The sequence below is a fragment of the Hemicordylus capensis genome, chromosome 10 (genome assembly GCF_027244095.1).
Source record: "Hemicordylus capensis ecotype Gifberg chromosome 10, rHemCap1.1.pri, whole genome shotgun sequence".
In the NCBI taxonomy this organism is placed as follows: domain Eukaryota; kingdom Metazoa; phylum Chordata; class Lepidosauria; order Squamata; family Cordylidae; genus Hemicordylus; species Hemicordylus capensis.
The window spans coordinates 26,183,505-26,202,323 of NC_069666.1; the positions used below are offsets into that span (position 1 = coordinate 26,183,505).

The window sequence follows — 18,819 nt, forward strand, 5'->3', positions numbered from 1 at the left end:
ATCCAATGAAAGAACTAAGTTTCTATCAGAAACCTTTGAAGAAAATAGGCACATCACAGGAGAAGACCTGCGGTCTCCCATGAAAAAGATTCATTCTACTGCATTTAAATTTTTAAGAAGATGTTAGTGACATCCTTGGAAGAATATATTGACTTTAATTAATAGTTGAAAAGGAAACTCAAAACAGAGTGATTACCGGAGTGCTGTTGTTTATATACTTAGTCCTTTCATTGGACGCACTATATTGTTCTATATTGTTTATATCTTTGTTGTTGTATACACTTTATAGCTTATTTATCAATTTGCCTTATACAATTTATTCATATCACCATGTACAGATGATTATTCTATTTTTAATATAACCTACATTTATGTATTTATTGGGGCTATTATTTTCTGTTACATCATTGGATCTGTTAGTTTGCTTCTTGGATTCTCTGATTCAGATCCTTTACGCTTTTTGTTTGGTGTCTTTTTATGGTACCACAAGATAGAGATGTGCGTGAGCGGCTCGTGCAGGCATGGGCGGGACATGGAGAGGTTCCTTTAAGAAGCAGGTAAGTAGGGTCTTACCTGCTCTTCTGCCACCCTGCCGCATTTCCGGCTGAAGTGCTCACTTTAGCAAAGGCGGTGGTGCTGTTCCTACCAGCCCGAGTTCCCTGCAGCCACCGTGCTCGTGTTCTGGCATCATGTGCACAGGCTGAAGGGAGCAGCGCCGTAATTACCGCAGCCTTTGCTAGAGCGAAATCTGCGCCCGGAAAAGCAGCAGGGCAGCAGCGGAGCAGGTAAGGACCTGCTTCTTAAGGGAACCGCTCCCTGCCCCACCGAACCGGTTCAGCTGTGGGCACCAAAGCCGGTTTGGTGCTTTCTGAAGGAATCCCCTGCTAACTGAGTTAGCTAGGCACCTTTTAAAAGTGGTGATTCTCTTTATTTAGAAGGGGGAGAGCAACCGGCCCTATCTATCCCCAGCACAGCACCCTTCTTCCTTTGGGGACAGGGAGCCATTTTATTTATTTATTTATTTCTATATAAGCCGCTTTGGAAAGTTGTGTTGAAAAGCAGTATATAAATATCCGTCACCATTGTGCACATCCCTTCCACAAGATTCTTGAATGGTTTTGCTTGTATTTCTTGATACTAATCTCTGCAGAGGAGTAGGCCTTAAATGTTAGCAGATGAAGAGAAACTCAGCCTAATCCCGTGACTCTTAAATGCTTGTAAAAATCTGTCGGCTTTTTATAATCAATTTATTTAGGCCTGGACTTTTTCTTTGCCAAGGTAAATAAGTATAACCCCTTTTAAAAGTGGTGATTCTCTTTATTTAGAAGGGGGAGAGCAACCGGCCCTATCTATCCCCAGCACAGCACCCTTCTTCCTTTGGGGACAGGGAGCCATTTTATTTATTTATTTATTTCTATATAAGCCGCTTTGGAAAGTTGTGTTGAAAAGCAGTATATAAATATCCGTCACCATTGTGCACATCCCTTCCACAAGATTCTTGAATGGTTTTGCTTGTATTTCTTGATACTAATCTCTGCAGAGGAGTAGGCCTTAAATGTTAGCAGATGAAGAGAAACTCAGCCTAATCCCGTGACTCTTAAATGCTTGTAAAAATCTGTCGGCTTTTTATAATCAATTTATTTAGGCCTGGACTTTTTCTTTGCCAAGGTAAATAAGTATAACCCCTGCTAACTTGGCAAAGAGGCACCTATTAAAGTGGTGATTCTCTTTATTGAGCAGGGGGAGAGCAACTGGCCATGTCCACCCCCAGCACAGCATCCCTCCAGTGGCTGTTGCTGGTGTCTATCTTGTGTTTCTTTTTAGACTGTGAGCCCTTTGGGGACAGGGAGCCATCTTATTTATTTATTATTTCTCTGTGTAAACCGCCCTGAGCCATTTTTTGGAAGGGCAGTATTGAAATAGAATGAACAAATAAATAAATTTTGGACAGAATTGAACATTAATTTCTCTTAATTCATATAGCTTTCTTTCATAAGGAAGATAACCTTTGTATTTGTACAAAACTAATCACCACTAATACACAGTTCAATCCATGCAAAATAATGGTCAAGTTTTGAGCTGGGTTTTTCCCTCTCAGGGCATAAGCTTTCAAAGTCATCAAAGGACTGATTATATCTGACTCACAGCTCAGTAAGACACTTGCTGGGTTGTACAAACAGAAAACACATAATAAACCTACTTAAATTTCCATTTCATACAAGTGGATGCTATTATAAAGAGAGTAAAGTGTTCCCAGGAGGGCTTGAAGTATACTAAATGTGATATTCCAAGGGACTAGAATTCAAAAAGGATGCTTGTTCTTAAAATAAGTACGTAAAGATAAAGGATATGATATATTGCACACTCCCCATTAAGATGAACAGGAGATGCATATAAGAGCATGACAGTTCAATGGGATTTTGGAGAACTTCTCAGCTGGAATGTGTCCCGAGATCCTATGGGTACACATATAGACTAAAAAATTACCAGTTTGGTAGTGGTTTAATAGTTAAAGCCTCCCCCACAAGGAGTGCTGAAAATTGTAGTTTGGTCAAGATATTTCCTCTTCCCAGGGAACTTTGGGAGCTCTTTGAATGAAGCTCAAAAGGTGTTAAGAATTCAGTGCAGGGGTTCTCAAACTGGGGTCCCCAGGTGTTGTTGACTACAACTCCCATCATCCCCAGCCACAATGGCTCAAGGCTGGGGAAGACGGGGTTGTAGTCCAACACTATCTACAGACCCAAGTTTGAGAATCCCTGCATTAAGTGTGTTTAAACTGGGTGACCACCGCATATATTTCTGGTCCATAAAAATGTTTTTGTGGTGACCTTTTCAAAATTTACTTCATGAGGGCTAGACACTTGGCTCCTTAAATTAAGAAATGAGAATAAAATCCCAGGGATGTTCCATGGAAAGAAAGAGTGGCTGACATCCAGAGAAAACTACACCTGGACAGTGCTACTGAAATTAAATAGTCCTTTAGAGTAATTCTTGAGTAGTACTGTCTGGGTTTCAGTGAACACCTGTTAAAGCAAGTGGAAGACCGTAGTACAGACACCAGCCAAAGGGACTCGAAGATCAGTAGGGCAAGCATTTGTTACTGAGAAATCTTTGCCATTTCATACATTAAGCAGGACACCTTGTTTTGATGTAGGAAAGTGTTTCTTCTCATCAGTCACTATTTGTTAAATTAGGCAGAAGAAACAAAAACCTCAAGATAAATCAACAATAATTTAAAACAAGCGTAACACATATTAGCAGGATTCCTCCAGACCCCCCCCCCCTTTTTTTGGCACATTTGTATATCCTGGGCAGCAGTACAACCATGGGGTTTTACAGATTGGCAGCAATTGTCAACGGTAGAGGAGGGTTGCTTAGCAATCACGGACACCCCTACGACAACACAAGGATCTTATTATTGAGTGAACCAATCAACATGATGCCAGTCCTTGGAATGGCAAATACAGAAAATAGGATGATTCCTTGCCGGCTGATTTCTTAAGGGAATACTAGAGTGATTATTGAAAAGCCGACTCCTCTCCTTCGCCTCCTTTCTCGCTCACAAATATAGAGCAAAATGATGGAGGATGACCTAGAAATCTACCAAATGGAATGCAAAATTATGCCCAGGAGTTGTGAGGCAACCGGGGCAGGGGGGGAACAAAACCTTTGCACACAGCTTGCTGTGCAATTGTGCAGTCCAAAGGACTGAAGGAAATGAAACCGACCAGGAAGAAAAATTATCTTGGTGGGTTCACTCAACAGAAGGCACCTCTCCAAATGAAGAAGAAGAAAAATCAGTCATTCAATTTTTAATTTTCCTTCTCAAGGAAAACTCATTGTGATGCTCTTAAGAAATCAATAAAAAGGAGATCTAGCCATTTTTAAGCACAGAAAATGCACCCCAGGATTTGTACCGTGTTCCCCATCACGTGGTTATAAATGTACAGTTCCAGGTATTAGGATCTCGGCTCAGGCTTCCTCAAGCTCCACCAGGACTCCGTCACAGTCTTTTGGATGGAGGAAAACCACCGGTTTCCCATGGGCACCTATTTTGGCCTCTTCACTCAACACACGGATTTTCTGCTCCTTCAGGTCAGCGATGGCATCTGTAATACTGTCCACCTTAAAAAGAAATAGTGTGTTTAAACTGGGTGACTGCAGCATATGTTTCTGGTCCATAAACATGTTTTTGCAACGACCTTTTCAAAATTTACTTCATGAGGGCTAGACACTTGGCTCCTTAAACAGAAATTAAGAAATGAGAATTAGAACTAAGAATTAATTAGAATTAAGAAAAGAGAAGGAAAAAGATAATTAAGAAAAGAGGAGAGCTGGTCTTGTGGGAGCCAGCATGACTTGTCCCCTTAGCTAAGCAGGGTTTGCCTTGGTTGCATATGAATGGGAGACTTGATGTGTGAGCACTGTAAGATATTCCTCTCAGGGGATGGAGCTGCTCTGGGAAGAGCAGAAGGTTCCCAGTTCCCTCCCTGGCAGCATCTCCAAGAGAGGGCTGAGAGAGATTCCTGCCTGCAGCCTTGGAGAAGCCGCTTCCAGTCTGTGAAGACAATACTGAGCTAGATGGACCAATGGTCTGACTCAGTATATGGCAGCTTCCTGTGTTCCTAGATTGAAATTCTGGGGATTCTCCAGATTCCAGTGGGCGCCTACAGATGTCACCACAGTGCCTTGGGGCTACACAAAGAGCTTAGGTTCCCCTCCCATGAAATAAAGGGTGCTGTTTTCAAAATAAAAACAAGCCAGGACAACAACTATAGAATACCTCAATGCAGATATGGTGCATCCCTCCATCTTTGTTCTTCTTCAAGAAGCCAGTGATGGGGCTTTTCTCACCAAGGGGGTGCAGCAGCTCCAGCTTGGTGTTCCCGAGCTCCACAAACACTGTGTAGACGCCGTGCTCAGGAAGAGGGATCGTCTCGCTCACCTGAGCGCCAAACACATCCTTGTACAAAGACTTGGCTTTCTCCAGATCGGGCACTGCAATGGCCACGTGGTTCAGGCGCCCCAGTTTCCACAAAGACCGTGGAGCCTTCTGGGTCAAGGAACAGGAAGCAGACAGTGTCCGTATGGTTCGCGTTGGGTTTGGCAACCTGGTGAGAAGCCCTGAAAAGTGGAGCAAGGATAATTTATAAACTTTGTGTGTTTATAAAAAATAGTAATAATTAAGTGAACCTAAATAATACTGCCCATGTCATGACGCTGAAGCAGGGTTCTCATACTTGGGGAGGCCATCGTGGCTGATGGGAACATAGGAAGCTGCCATATACTGAGTCAGACCATTGGTCTATCTAGCTCAGTATTGTCTTCGCAGACTGGCAACGGCTTCTCCAAGATTGCAGGCAGGAATCTCTCTCTGCCCTATCTTGGAGATCCTGCCAGGGAGGGAACTTGGAACCTTCTACTCCTTCCCAGAGCAGCGGCTTCATCCCCAGAGGGGAATCTCTTCCAGTGCTCACACTTCTAGTCTCCCATTCATATGCAATCAGGGCGGACCCTGCTTAGCTAAGGGGACAAGTCATGCTTGCTACCACAAGACCAGCTCTCCTCTTGTCCAAAAGTAGCCCCAAAACATCTGGGGACCCATGTTTGAGCATCCCAGCTTCAGGCAGGCCTTCCCAGCCAGTGGTATTCCAGATGTTGCTGGACTACAACCCCCATCATCCCCAGCCACACAAAAAATGTACCGGGGGTGAACATCCTGCCTAAGGTCTAGCCTAAATCTGCTTCCTGGCAATTTCAACTAAACCTGCCCTCAGGAGCAATCATATTGAATAGGCTTGTTCACACAATCAAGAATTGGGTCAGAGAAGCCTCCCACCCGAATCTGGAAGCTGTGTGCATCTGATTGCCAGTTAAAAACCTAAGTTGGAGGCACCATCGGTGATAGTGAACTGGAGGACCTTCCCTCCTGCCTCAATAAAGAGCTGGGTACAGCTGTCGTGACCCCAAACCAGCCCTCCTCTAGGGCTGGCCCAGGTCTCTAGAATGTGCTCCCAAACGAAATCAGAATCTCCCCATCGCTGGCTGTTTTTAAGCGACTCTTTTTTTAAAAATGCAGCTATTATATTGGGCTTCTAGTTTATCATGTTTAAAAGTTTTCCTGGTGGTTATTTTAGTTATGCAATTTAAGGTTTTAATTGTTGTGTCTGAATTTGTAAACTGCCCCAGGGATTTTATATGGGGCAGTAGATAAATGTGGCATATAAATAAATAAATACACATTTTAGGTAGAGACGGGAAGTACCTAGTGTTACAGGGCTCTTAAGATAAAGACACTTCTTCAGACAGGCTTGGTTTCCTCCCAAGCTGTAGAGAGACTCTTTGTACCCAAGTCTGAGATCCCCCAGGTGTCACACACCAGCATACACACCTTTGCAGGAAAGAACTCCCAGCGTGTTAAGCACACTGTAAAACGTCTCATGCTATCACATTAGCTAATGTGTTAAAAAGTTAATATGAATAGGTTTCTGCATTTTTCCATCCCGGAATCCAGCATGGGCACTGCCCTTGCTGTTCCCTATATTGTTTTGAGCTGTGGGATTGTGTGTGTGTGTGTGTGTGTGTGTGTGTGTGTGTGTGTCTAAACTACTAGCTTCCTGACTGGTTTTCTTGAAAAGCTCAACAGCGGATGAGACCTTCAGCCCAAGACAGGCGAATAAGACTCTCCCTTCTGGTGAGTAACAATGGAGTCCAGCCCCAAATCCAGGTAAAACAATCTTAGCGAAAAAGAGGAGAGCTGGTCTTGTGGTCGCCAGCATGACTTGTCCCCTTAGCTAAACAGGGTCCGCCCTTGTTGCATATGAATGGGAGACTAGAAGTGTGAGCACTGGAAGATATCCCCCTCAGGGGATGGGGCTGCTCTAGGTTCTAAGTTCCCTCCCTGGCAAGAGAGGGCTGAGAGAGATTCCTGCCTGCAACCTGGGAGAAGCCGCTGCCAGTCTGTGCAGACAATACTGAGCTAGACAGACCAAGGGTCTGACTCAGTATATGGCAGCTTCCTATGTGCAGGCGTCTGATAGAAAGAAAGCATAACCAGGGTAGGAAAGAGATTGTTGGTACCAGACAGTACAGACTAGGCAAACAAGGGTGGCCTTCCGAGCGAGCCTTTGGACAAGCCTTCAAGAGGAAGAGGATTGCTGCAAGACCCCCGCCTAGAAACATTTCAGCCTGCACTTTCACTCCTATGTGCAAAAGAGGGGCATGTTTTTCGTCCTGAGAGTTCCCGTGTGCCCCATTCTGAAAGCATCCTGAAAGCTTTCTCAGTTAGTGCCAGCAGACGCGGTGCTTTTAGCCCTCCCAAGAGAGCCCCAACAGCATTAGCCCCCCCCCCCACAACCGCCCCAGCATTGTGGTTAGGAATTCAAGGCTAGCGAATTTCCTTCCCTCTGGAGAGGGAGTTTGCCAGCGAGCAGGGCACAGAGGGCTGCAGGAGAGCCTCAGAGGAGCAGATGGCGGGAGAACACAGGCAGGCAAGCACACAACACAACACAACACAACACAACACAACACAACACACACACACACACACCCAAGGTCAAAAGAGGAAAGGCTGCCCCAACGGGCAAAACCAAGCAAAGGGCACACTGGAAAGGCCCAACTTGGCCCGCAAGAGAAGCACAGCAGAGGAGGAGACCTTGCCGTGGGAAAACTGGCTCACCTTAAAGAGCCACCCCCAAATACATGACAATTAGCTTGTTCCTGCAACCTCCCGCAGCACAGGAGAAGCACCCAGCCCCTGCAGAGGAGAGGTTTGTGGTGCTATGCTTGCCAACAATAAGGGAGGAGGCAGGGCAAAGGATCTGAGGTGTATATATGGATTTTTATATCATCCTTTGTCCTAAGACCCCAGGGTGGCTGCCATGGTTGTAAGCGAAGGGGCAGTCCGGTAGGATGAACGAACCCCTGAACTGGATCCCATCGCCAGCATTTTAGCGAGGCTGGAGGAAAAGCTGTCTTACCCAGCAGCCACACGATCATTCTCCCCACCTCCTCCCTTGATGGTTCCAAGCACACGACCAAAGACCAGGACCATGCCCTGCTGCCTACCTAAGCTGGGTGCTGGCTGGCTGTAGGAACAAGCCGAATGCCTTGTGCAGAGCATGATGTATGTTTTGCTTGTTTGTTTTAAGAGAAGTTCCCCTGGCCGTTCTCTGTACATTCAAACCAACTTACAAAACATCACACAAAATTAAAGTAAGCGATAACTAAGACGCCTAATGGCGCAGCGGGAAATGACTTGACTAGAAAGCCAGAGGTTGCTGGTTCGAATCCCCGCTGGTACGTTCCCCAGACTATGGGAAACACCTATATCGGGCGGCAGCGATAGAGGAAGGTGCTGAAAGGCATCATCTCATACTGCGCGGGAGGAGGAGGAAAGGGTAAGCCCCTCCTGTAGATAGAGAGATACACTTTATTACAGCCTTTGACCAGTACAGAAGCAAGAGGTGGGGGAGCACAAAATCAGGTCCATACAATAATATTATTATTATTTATTCAATTTCTATACCGCCCTTCCAAAAATGGCTCAGGGAGGTTTACACAGAGAAATAATAAATAAATAAGATGGCTCCCTGTCCCCAAAGGGCTCACAGTCTAAAAGGAAACACAAGATACACACCAGCAACAGTCACTGGAGGTCCTGTGCTGGGGCTGGAGAGGGCCATTTACTCTCCCCCTGCTCAGTAAAGAGAATCATCACTTTTAAAAAGGTGCCTCTTTGCCAAGTTAGCAGGGGCAAATAGAAACAATAACTTTACAAATATATAGTAATATAGTAGATTACTCCAGCATATTACTGATTAGATGCCATTGTATATTCATTGCTGTTACAAAAACCTAGCCACGTTATGAGTAACATGGGCTTGATGGTCTGATAAGAGAAATAAAATATATGCTTCATCTCCTCTGCCTGGTAGGTCCTTAATCAGGGGTAAAATTTATGATTCACTCAAATCCCTATAAAAAATAAAGTATGATAAAACACGACCCACGTCCTCTCTGGCCTGTGTACTACATGGAGAGTAACGTTCAGAATAAGGAATCCCGCCATATCTACCATATAAAACTGCCAAAGGCAACATGTCAAAGAGGGCCAGTGCAAATGCTCTACGATATTTGGAAGTTATGAGGGCTTGACAATAATCAGCTGGCTTGTTGCTCAAAGCATGTCTCCATAATTTCAGTCGTTTGGGGGCCTCACGTTTCTCCTGTTGCCGTTCCATAGCCAATATTCTTTGCTTTACCACCTTTTTTGCTTGTTTGTAACCCACGGATTGCAGCACTTCAAGAAAAGCTCGCCTTTAAGGCAGGGAAGAGGTGCCCCTGGTCACGCCGTGAATGCAGTGCCAGCCATTTACCTCCCAAAGGGGCCGCGCAGCCCCTTCAGAAGCTAGACTGGAGCTGATTCACACGAAGGCATTCCCTTGAAGGCAGGGAAGAGCCACTCCTGGCCGCGCCATGAACGCAGCGGCCATTTAACTTCCAAACAGACGCCGCACGCCCCTGGTTGAGAGCTAAACCAGCACCCCCACGTCTGACGCAGGGGGCGTGGCCCCTGATTGACAGCGGCCCGGGTTCTTTGAACCCGTTCGCTCAATGGTGGCTCAGCCCCTGAACAACTGACTTCCACTGTGATTGGAAACTATCTTCAAGCATCAGTGGGGCCAGACCCATTGGTGAGAAAACCACCTTCAGCCAATAGTTAAGGGTGGTAATCGACACTCAAGAGTCCACTCGCATGACTCCCAGTTCCAATCTTCAACCCCTCCTCTATTCTACCAAAGAGAACCACAGGGCTCTGTGGTCACCAGGAGTCAACACCAACTTGACGGCACAACTTTACTTTACTTCTATATCTATAGCAGCTTATTGTTTTGTTTACTCTCTCTCTCTCTCTCTCTCACACACACACACTTATATCCCATTCTTCCTCCAAGGAACCCAGAGCAGTGTACATGGGTATGCTTATCTACACAATAACCCTGTGAAGTAGGTTAGGGCGAGAGATACATGACTGGCCCAGAGTCACCCAGTGAATTTCATGGTTGAATGGGGATCTGAACTTGGTCCCAGTCCAACACTCTAGCCACTATACCATACTAGCTATTCATTCATTCATTCATTCATTCATTCATTATACACACACACACACACACACACACACACACACACACACACACCAACAGCATTAAATCAGGACAAATCCCAGGCACCAGGGAGCCATGGCACCTAGAAATTTAACTGTGGTACCCATACTAGAATATTTAGAAGTGCAGTTATTTAATAAAATCTTCATTTGTCCCAGGCAGCACCTTTTTCTGTTCTAGGTATGTTATTTGCAAAGGAGACAACCCTCCTCCTCCCCCTTCCCAGGTCATCTAGTTCAGTATTGTCTACACTGACTGGCAGCAGCTTTCCAAGGTTACAGACAGGAGTCTCTCCCAGCCCTGTCTGGAGATGCTGCCAGGGACTGAACCTGCAAACTTCTGCACACACAGAAGATGCTCTCCCACTGAGCTATGGCCCCATCCAAATGCAAACCAAGACAAAGCCTGCTTAGCAATGGGGACGATTCATGCTCGCTACCACAAGACTAGCTCTTCTCCCCAGCTAGCACCTTGAATTGTACCCCCACCCTCAAATGGAAGCCAATGCCACTTTTGTAATATACATGTAATATGTTGGATGCCACCTGACCCCACTCAGAATTCTAGCAGAGGTATCTTCTGCCAGCTGAAGTTTCCAAATAGTCTTCAAGGGCAACCCCACGCAGATTGTGTTGCAGTAGTCTAACTGACAGGTGAGAAGAGTGTGGAGTACTATAGCTAGGTCTGGCTGCACCAAAATTGAACTGCTTTCTTCATTTTGTCCAGTGCAGCTATCTTTTGTCTCTTATTTAGAGAAATTAAACTGTATTTTCCTGTTTCTGTCCTTCTTTTACATTCACTGCTTACCTATCAAAGTCACATTTTGCATACAAGGTTTGACACATGTTTGAAAATGTCAAGTCCTGTAAAAATTAGTAGTTTGGGAAAGGAAATGGAAATCGTGGCCAGCTGAGTGGGAGGAAGGAAAGGGCAGCGGTGGGGGGTGGGCCAAAATACAAAAAAACAAACGCTGACTGGCAACCATTCAAGACGGAATTTGAGGAGCAAATGGCAAAAGCTGCAAAAAATGAATTGCAAAATAAAAAACAAAACCTAGTTATGTTTAAAAGCAGGAAGCCAGCCAGAGAAGTAGGTGGAACCAGACAGAGTTCCAAAAGCTTCAAACTTCAAACTGAGCAGAAAGGGAACAGAATGGCAGGGGAGATCCCGAAAACTGTAATTCAGTGCAAAGTGATGGACAGTGGCAGGTAGTGGTGGGGGTGACCAATCCTAACTTCATAGACATAAGTCGGGGGCAGAGGTGCTTACAGCAAATTCTAGTTGATAATTTGCCAATGCAATGTGCATATTAACTTCCAAACAGTTCTGTCCACGAGGACCTCTTTATTTGTGAAAAAATAAGGAGGAGATGGTTCTGGCTATGAAATTCATTAGTCTTTGAACGATGGAAGCTGTTTTAATTATTCTTTCCTCTTCAGCTGTGATGTTTCTCGCCCCTGCCTATTGCTTATGTTGCGGGAAGGAATTTAAGAACTGCAGAGACATTCAGACTGAAGATGGTGTATTTTACATTGAAACTGTTTTGCTTTTAACCTGTAACATCTGGTTATATATCACACACACACATACACACACTGGTGGGGTCTAAATGGTCTGTGACTATCCAGAAAAGAAATCTTGGCACTGTGGCAGGGAAGATTCCTTCAAGCATCAAGTGTGCTGCAGCAGCAAGTAAGGCAATCACAATGTGGGGAAGTATTAAAAAGGGGGTTGACGATGACAAGAGGATCAGAACTATTCTGTTCATCGAATGTGCAGCCATATTAAAAGTCAGTAAATACTGTGTATAGTTCTGCTCACTCCATCTGAAAATGGATGCAATGCAACCGGAAAGGGAGATTTCCAACAGTGGGTGGCACTTGCCTTATGAGGAAAAGCTAAAGAGACTGAAGTCTTTAAGTTTCGGATGAGTGGTGGAGGGAGGGAGAGAGAGAGTGTGTGTGTGCACAGCAGGGTGGAAAGACAGGTTTATATATCAATGTGGAAACAAAGATTTCTCTATTCACATTTCATAATGCTAGAATTCAGGGCCACATGATTAGCGGACCTGCTTCTTCACATACTACATGATTAACTTATGGAACTCTCTGCCACAAGGGGTGGTCATAGTCACAAGTTCAAATGGCTTTTTCAAGGGATGAGACAAAATCATGGTGGAGAGATCCATCGTAATAGGTAAACGGAGGCTCCACTTACAGAGGAACGTAGGAAGCTGCCATATACTGAGTCAGGCCATTGGTCTATCTAGCTCAGTATTGTCTACACAGACTGGCAGCGGCTTCTCCCGGGTTGCAGGCAGAAATCTCTCTCAGCCCTCTCTTGGAGATGCTGCCAGGGAGGGAACCTGGGACCTTCTGCTCTCCCCAGAGCAGCTCCATCCCCCTGAGGGGAATCTCTTACAGTGCTGACACATCAAGTCTCCCATTCATATGCAACCAGGGCAGACCCTGCTTAGCTTAAGGGGACAAGTCATGCTTGCTACCACAAGACCAGCTCTCCTCCCTTCAGAGTATACCTCTGAATATCAGATGCTAGCAACCAACCACAGAAGGAGGAATTCACCTTTATGAGTTTCCCAGAGGCATCCCTGGCTAGGAGAGCTGGTCTTGTGGTAGCAAGCATGACTTGTCCCTTTAGCTAAGCCGGGTCTGCCCTGGTTGCATATGAATGGGAGACTTGATGTGTGAGCACTGGAAGATCTTCCCCTTAAGGGATGGAGCCGCTCTGGGAAGAGCCATCTAGGTTCCAAGTTCCCTCCCTGGCAGCATCTCCAAGATAGGCCTGAGAGAGATTCCTGCCTGCAGCCTTGGAGAAGCTGCTGCCAGTCTGTGAAGATGATACTGAGCTAGATAGACCAATGGTCTGACTCAGTATATGGCAGCTTCCTATGTTTCATTATTGGAATGCTGGGTCACTCTAGCATCCCTGCTTGGTCTGATCAAGGCGGCAAATTCCCTCCTTTGGCAAAGAACTGCGTTGTGAAGTCACAAAGGTGTGACCCGGACTCTGAGCTGTCGCTTACTTAGCATGATGGTTAAAGTGCCCCCAAATCAAGTATAACCCACTAAACCAGAGGGGAAGGTTGACAGAGAGAAAAATCACAGCTGGGATAGACTAATGCACCAAAAGGCTTCAGAAACTGGAAAGGATTCCGAGTGCTACAGAGAAGAAACAGGATGAAGACGATAAATCCCACGAGGACAGGCGGAGGAAAATGAGCGTGTTTCGCATCCTATCACCACTGAATATTTAGGGCACAAAACCCTCAGATGCTGGCACAGGCACACGCCCCACTGGAACAGGCGGGGGCTGCATTAAGGACATTACTTCCAGCGGGGGTTGGCGCAGCTTACATAATCAGCTAAGGATTCCTATAACCTGCTGCTGGGCTTCATATAATTCTGTCCCTGTCTAACAGGGTTTCCTGAAAGCTTGAAACTACAGATTAAGGATACACACAATGCATTTAATTCAAAAGGGCCAAGTGCACAATGCACACACACACATATACACAAAGACTATTAAGAAATCTTATTGGGGCCAAAGTGACTTTTCCACCGTGATCTGGTCTCTTTCCCAAAACTCACCAGCTGTGTAGATAACTACTGCAGATGATTAATCACCAACGTTCAATTGGAACAGTTACCGGGCGTGAAGCCTGCCAAAAGCTGAGACTTTGAACAATCCTCTTTTGCTTCTATTTATTACTCTCACGCCAAAATCCTGGCTTCTGTGAAACCTCTGCAGTGCTATAACAATTCGCTTTCCCCCTGAAGGACATCAAGGATTTTTCCCTTTCTAAAAAACAGATGGCTTACATCGCAGACATAAAAGAGCTACCATGCACATGCAGCTGTGTCTGGAGTGTAACAGGGATCATTTTGGTGGTATGCAAAAAAGCAACTTATCAAAGAGAAACATTCCAGAGACCGAGAAATCTACATGGTCATAATTTCACCATAGAGTTCAATGAAGCAGCATGGTGTAGTGGTTAGCATGTTGTACTAGGACCTGAGATCTGAGTTCAAATCCCCTTACAGCCCTGAAAGTCACTAGGTGACTCTGAGCCAGTCACTTATCTCTCAGCCTAACCTACCTCACCACCTACTGAGATCACGTGGGGTTGCCACAGGCTTGCATCAGGAATGAGCCTTCTCTGTTGCCACCCAGAGGTTTTGGAATTGACTCCCTGCAGAAATAAGAGCCGAGCTATCTCTGACGGCTCTCAGAAGGACCCTCAAGACGCATTTATCCATCCAGGCTTTTAATTAGATGTGTAGGATCTGTTGATGGTTTGAATTCGTTTTAATGTCTAACATTTTCATGTGTTTGTTTCAGTGTCTAATGTCGTAATTTGTATTATTTTATTGTAAACCTTCCAGAGATGCGAGTTTGGGGCAACATACGTTAAATAAATAAATATAGATATAAATATATAAATCTGATCTGGGAAATGCCTTCTCATAGTCAAGGAGCAGCGACACATCACTAGATGTTTCGAGGCCCAGACCTTGAGGGAGTTGTTATTGAATCTTATTTTTCTACCTTGAGCTTCACTCAACGTTGCGTAAAGCAAAAGAATAACAAGCTTAACCTGCGCAGAGCATCTGTGCGCTAGTACTTGCTTGCTCCCCTACCCCATGCCACAGCCCTCTCCCTTCAGAGACCTCCTCACCCTCTTCTGAACCCCACCCCTGCTCCTCCCCACAGGAGCAGCAGCAGCAGCAGCGGTTATTCGGGTCCTTCCTCGCTGCCGCCACCACCATGGCCGCTCGTTCCCCTGAGCCCCCTTGCCTGCCTGCCTTCCTCTGCCAACGGCCTCGGCAGCCCCAAACAGCAGCAGTGGTTGACTGGGCCATTCCTGGCTGCCAATCGGCGCTACCATGGCCACTCGTTCCCCTCAGGCCACCGACAGGCTAGGGCCGGTCCCTCGCCCTTCCTTCTTTCTCTCTCCTCCACTCGCTCTTCCCCTCCCTTCTTTTCTCTCTCTTTCTCTCTCCCCCTTCCAGAGTTAACAGATCTTGTTCATCTTGTTTCCTCATCTGATTCACACAACGGCAGCCTCCTTCTCCTGAAGGGGCTCTTTCCTCCCTCATGACCCGTCTTTTTGCAGATCCCTGCCCACTATCCTTTTATAGAGAGAGATTCCTCTCCTCTACAATCAAGAACATCTTCTGACCAGTAACCTTAACCATCACAGGCTCCTCCTCCCTATCTGCATATGGAATCTCCACTGCCCAATCACCACAGTGCTTCTATTAGCAAACTCTCATGAGAGCTGCCACACACAGGATTAGCCACGGGTACACCTTAGAGAATTATATATATACTAGCTGGGCTGGGCACTGATCATCTGCACCTCTAGTTCGGCCCAGTCGTTTTCTACCACTCGCCACTGCCACCTCCTCCAATCGGCCAGCACAGCTCTGCTGGCTGGCCACCTCTGCACCTGGCCCAGCTACTTTCTACCGCTCGCCACCTCCTCCGCTGGCCGGCCACCTCCTCCCACCGGCGCAGCTCCAGCAGCCGTCATAACTATTTTCTTCTCCGTCCCCATCGCTCATCCCCCAGCAGCTGCTTGCGAACTCTCACAAGAGCTGCCATGCATGGGATTAGCGACGCGTACGTTTACGAGAAATAAATATATAGATAATTAATAATAATAATAATAATAATAATAATAATAATAATATTAATATTAAAAATGCAGTTCAATACTGTCAAGCTGTACCTGTTTTCTCAGGCTTTTAACTGAAGATTTTAAAATGTAATGTGCTTTTATCTGTGATTTTGTTTTATTAGTTTTGTGAATTTTAACTGTTTTACACAGTTTTAATATTCATTGAGTTTTTAATTTGTACACTGCCTAGAGATGTTTATATCAAGCGGTATAGAAATATGATTAATTAATTAAGTAATCCATCAATTAATTAATTTAGAAACCTGTAACAAAACAAACAGCACTAAAGCACTATAAAAGCAGTTAGGTAACACAGACAAATCACTGAAAACCTATTTGACTAAAAAGGGCTTTGAATCTTGAACCTTGGCACCTGCCAAATCTTCCCTGGAGGATATCCCACTACAATGGTACCATCACTGAGAAGGCCCTGTTCCTAGGACTAGTCAGCTGGATTTCCAAAAGTGATGAGCCAGTGAGTAAGATTACTGACATTGATCTTAAAAGTTGGGGAGGTTAGACCATAAAAACAGCCCTGTGGGATCAGGCGCAAGGAAGCCCATCTAGTCCAGCATCCTGTGTCCCACCAGATGCCACTGGAAGCCTACAGGCAGGAGTTGAGGGCATGCCCTCCCTGCTGCTGTTCCCCTGCAACTGGTCCTCAGAGGCATCCTGCCTTTATAAAAGCGATGGTGGTCCTTGAGGTGATCTGGTCGCAGGCTGCTAAGGTTTTCGAAGTTAATGCCATCACATTAAACTGAGCCAAGGGATGAATAATCAGGGGTTCTCAAACTTGGGTCCCTAGATGGTGTTGGACTACAACTCCCATCACCCCCAGATACAATGGCCAACATTGGGCCCCCACATGTGGTGATGTCTTTCCATTGAGGCTGGAGACTGTAACCTCTGTGGTAGATTATCTCTGCATAGCAGGTGGGCTGGGTGGTATCGCTCCTGCTTTTTGTGCCAGAGACCCCAAGTTCAGTGTCTGGGAAATCCAAGTTAGGAGACCTGCAGAGGAGATAGTGTGGATTTAAATGGACAAATGGCCTGGCTTGATATAAGGTATCTTCTTATAACTTTGTGTCTGGAGCTCCCACTCAGCAGTCATAGTTCACAATATTGACAAACCTTTACTGTGCACATTTATCTTTATTTTTAAAGCCCTTCAGATTCTGAAAAAAGAATCTACAGGGGGCCCGGGCTCTTCTCCCTCTGGAAATGTATGTATTTGATTCACTAAGCCATTTTTGTCATGCTGCATTTCAGCTCATGACCATTAAAATGCAAGGTGCACAACGCTGCAGTTGGACAGATTTAGGACATACAGTACAAAAGACATACAGTACAAAAGAAGGTGAATGGAGGGTAAAGATAGATGCCAGAACAAAGTCACTTGTGAATAGGCACTGAGAGCTGGCTGGGGGCATGCTGACCTTTGCTTGAGCACCCCCGGAAAGATCCAGAGGTGACTTTGGCCACAACAACCTTCTCCTTACTGTAAGAACAGAAGAAGAGCCCTGCTGGATCAGGCCCAAGGAGGCCCCTCTAGTCCAGCATCCTGTTTCACACAGTGGCCCACCAGTTGCCCCTGAGAAGACCACAGGTAAGAGGTGAGGGCAGGTCCTCTCTCCTGCTGTTGCTCCTCTGCAACTAGGATTTAGAGGCATCTTGCCTTTGAGACTGGAGGTGGCCCATAGCCACCAGACTAGTAGCCATTGATAGACCTGCCCTCCATGATTTTATCTATGGCAGTTCCCATCAGTCAAGCAATCAATCAATCTTTCTGGCAGAACAGGGTGAGCAAGCTCCTTGCAGCTTCTTTGGTAGGATCCAGGGGCGCTTTGTACCCTATTTGCAATTCCTCAAAACTTGGGGGTGGGGGTAGGTTGTAAGATAATTTTTAAATTCCCTAAACTGCCTAGAGATGTATACTGTATATCAGGTGGTATAAACATATGATATATAAACAAACCAGGAGCTCCCACCTTTGGGTCCCCAGATGTTGTTAGACTAAAACTCTCATCATCCCCAGTGACAGTTACCAGAGGCTTTTATTGTCAAGTGATGTGGAGCCTCCCTGTACAAGAGTAGTCGACCATTTGATTGGCAGAGGCTGTTGTGGCTGGGGATGATGGGCATTGTAGTCTAACAACATATCGCAGATCATAGGATATGGCTGTCTGACTTTTATTGGGGGGGAGGGATGCTGCATTAGATTGCACCTCGTATTAAGCGCTGCATTCAGATTGCACCCAGTTCAGCAGAGAGATCCATCAGCAGCTGTAAGCCACACAGTTAAGTAGACCCCTCTCCATGTTCAGAAGTATTATCCCGTTAAGCATCGCATGCTGCGGACAGACGGTGGCAGTTGGCTATCACTCTCATGCCGTGCTAATGTGCAGCGTCACACCAGTTGTTGGAAAGACAAGGCTGGATGAGAAGATGACCCCAAACAGGGCTTCATCCAGCAAGCCAGATCGTCTTAGACAACTGTACAGATTATTGGTCTATCTGCAGCTATTCGTTGTTGGAGGGGCTAAGTGGAACCTCCATGGTCAGGAGCAGTCTACCCTCTGAGCACCGGCACCGACAAGGAGGAGCAATTCCGGGCATGCCATCCAAAGCGGCTCCTCCACTTCGGGTGCCTTCTTCACACCTTCACCACAAAAGTCACCCTGTCCCGTGCATGGCGTGTGTTCCTGCCAGCGGGTCCCATCCTTGGAGCTCCCCACCCAAGCCGTGGAAAGACAGACCTGCTGCCGCTGAAAGAGTCCGTACGGAGGCCGCCATCTTTACGCCTGGCAACTCCTGGAGACCAGCTCTACGGAAAGCCGCTCCCCTGAAGCAGAAAAGAAGGCACGGAGAGCGCTGGCAACGGACACCCAGCGGGCCCAAAAAGCCCTTGGCTGGCCGTGCTTCGCGGGTTCGATTGAGGGAGAGAGAAATCCG

At 46.1% G+C, this 18,819-nt stretch overlaps 1 protein-coding gene across 2 annotated transcripts; it reads right to left on the minus strand.

Moving 5' to 3' along the window:
* Positions 1-1,953: 1,953 nt before the first annotated feature.
* MCEE (methylmalonyl-CoA epimerase) lies at positions 1,954-18,804 on the minus strand. 2 transcript variants are annotated; one of them, XM_053273184.1, is made up of 3 exons: positions 18,624-18,804; positions 4,784-5,124; positions 1,954-4,125 (listed from the first exon to the last, which is right to left on the minus strand). In XM_053273184.1, exons 1-3 carry the CDS (start codon positions 18,658-18,660, stop codon positions 3,973-3,975), a joined length of 531 nt encoding a protein of 176 aa, XP_053129159.1. In that variant the 5' UTR covers positions 18,661-18,804; the 3' UTR covers positions 1,954-3,972. The 2 variants fall into 2 exon arrangements, with proteins under 2 accessions (XP_053129159.1, XP_053129160.1); XM_053273185.1 differs by having other exon boundaries at positions 18,093-18,718.
* Between the last annotated feature and the right edge of the window lie 15 nt (positions 18,805-18,819).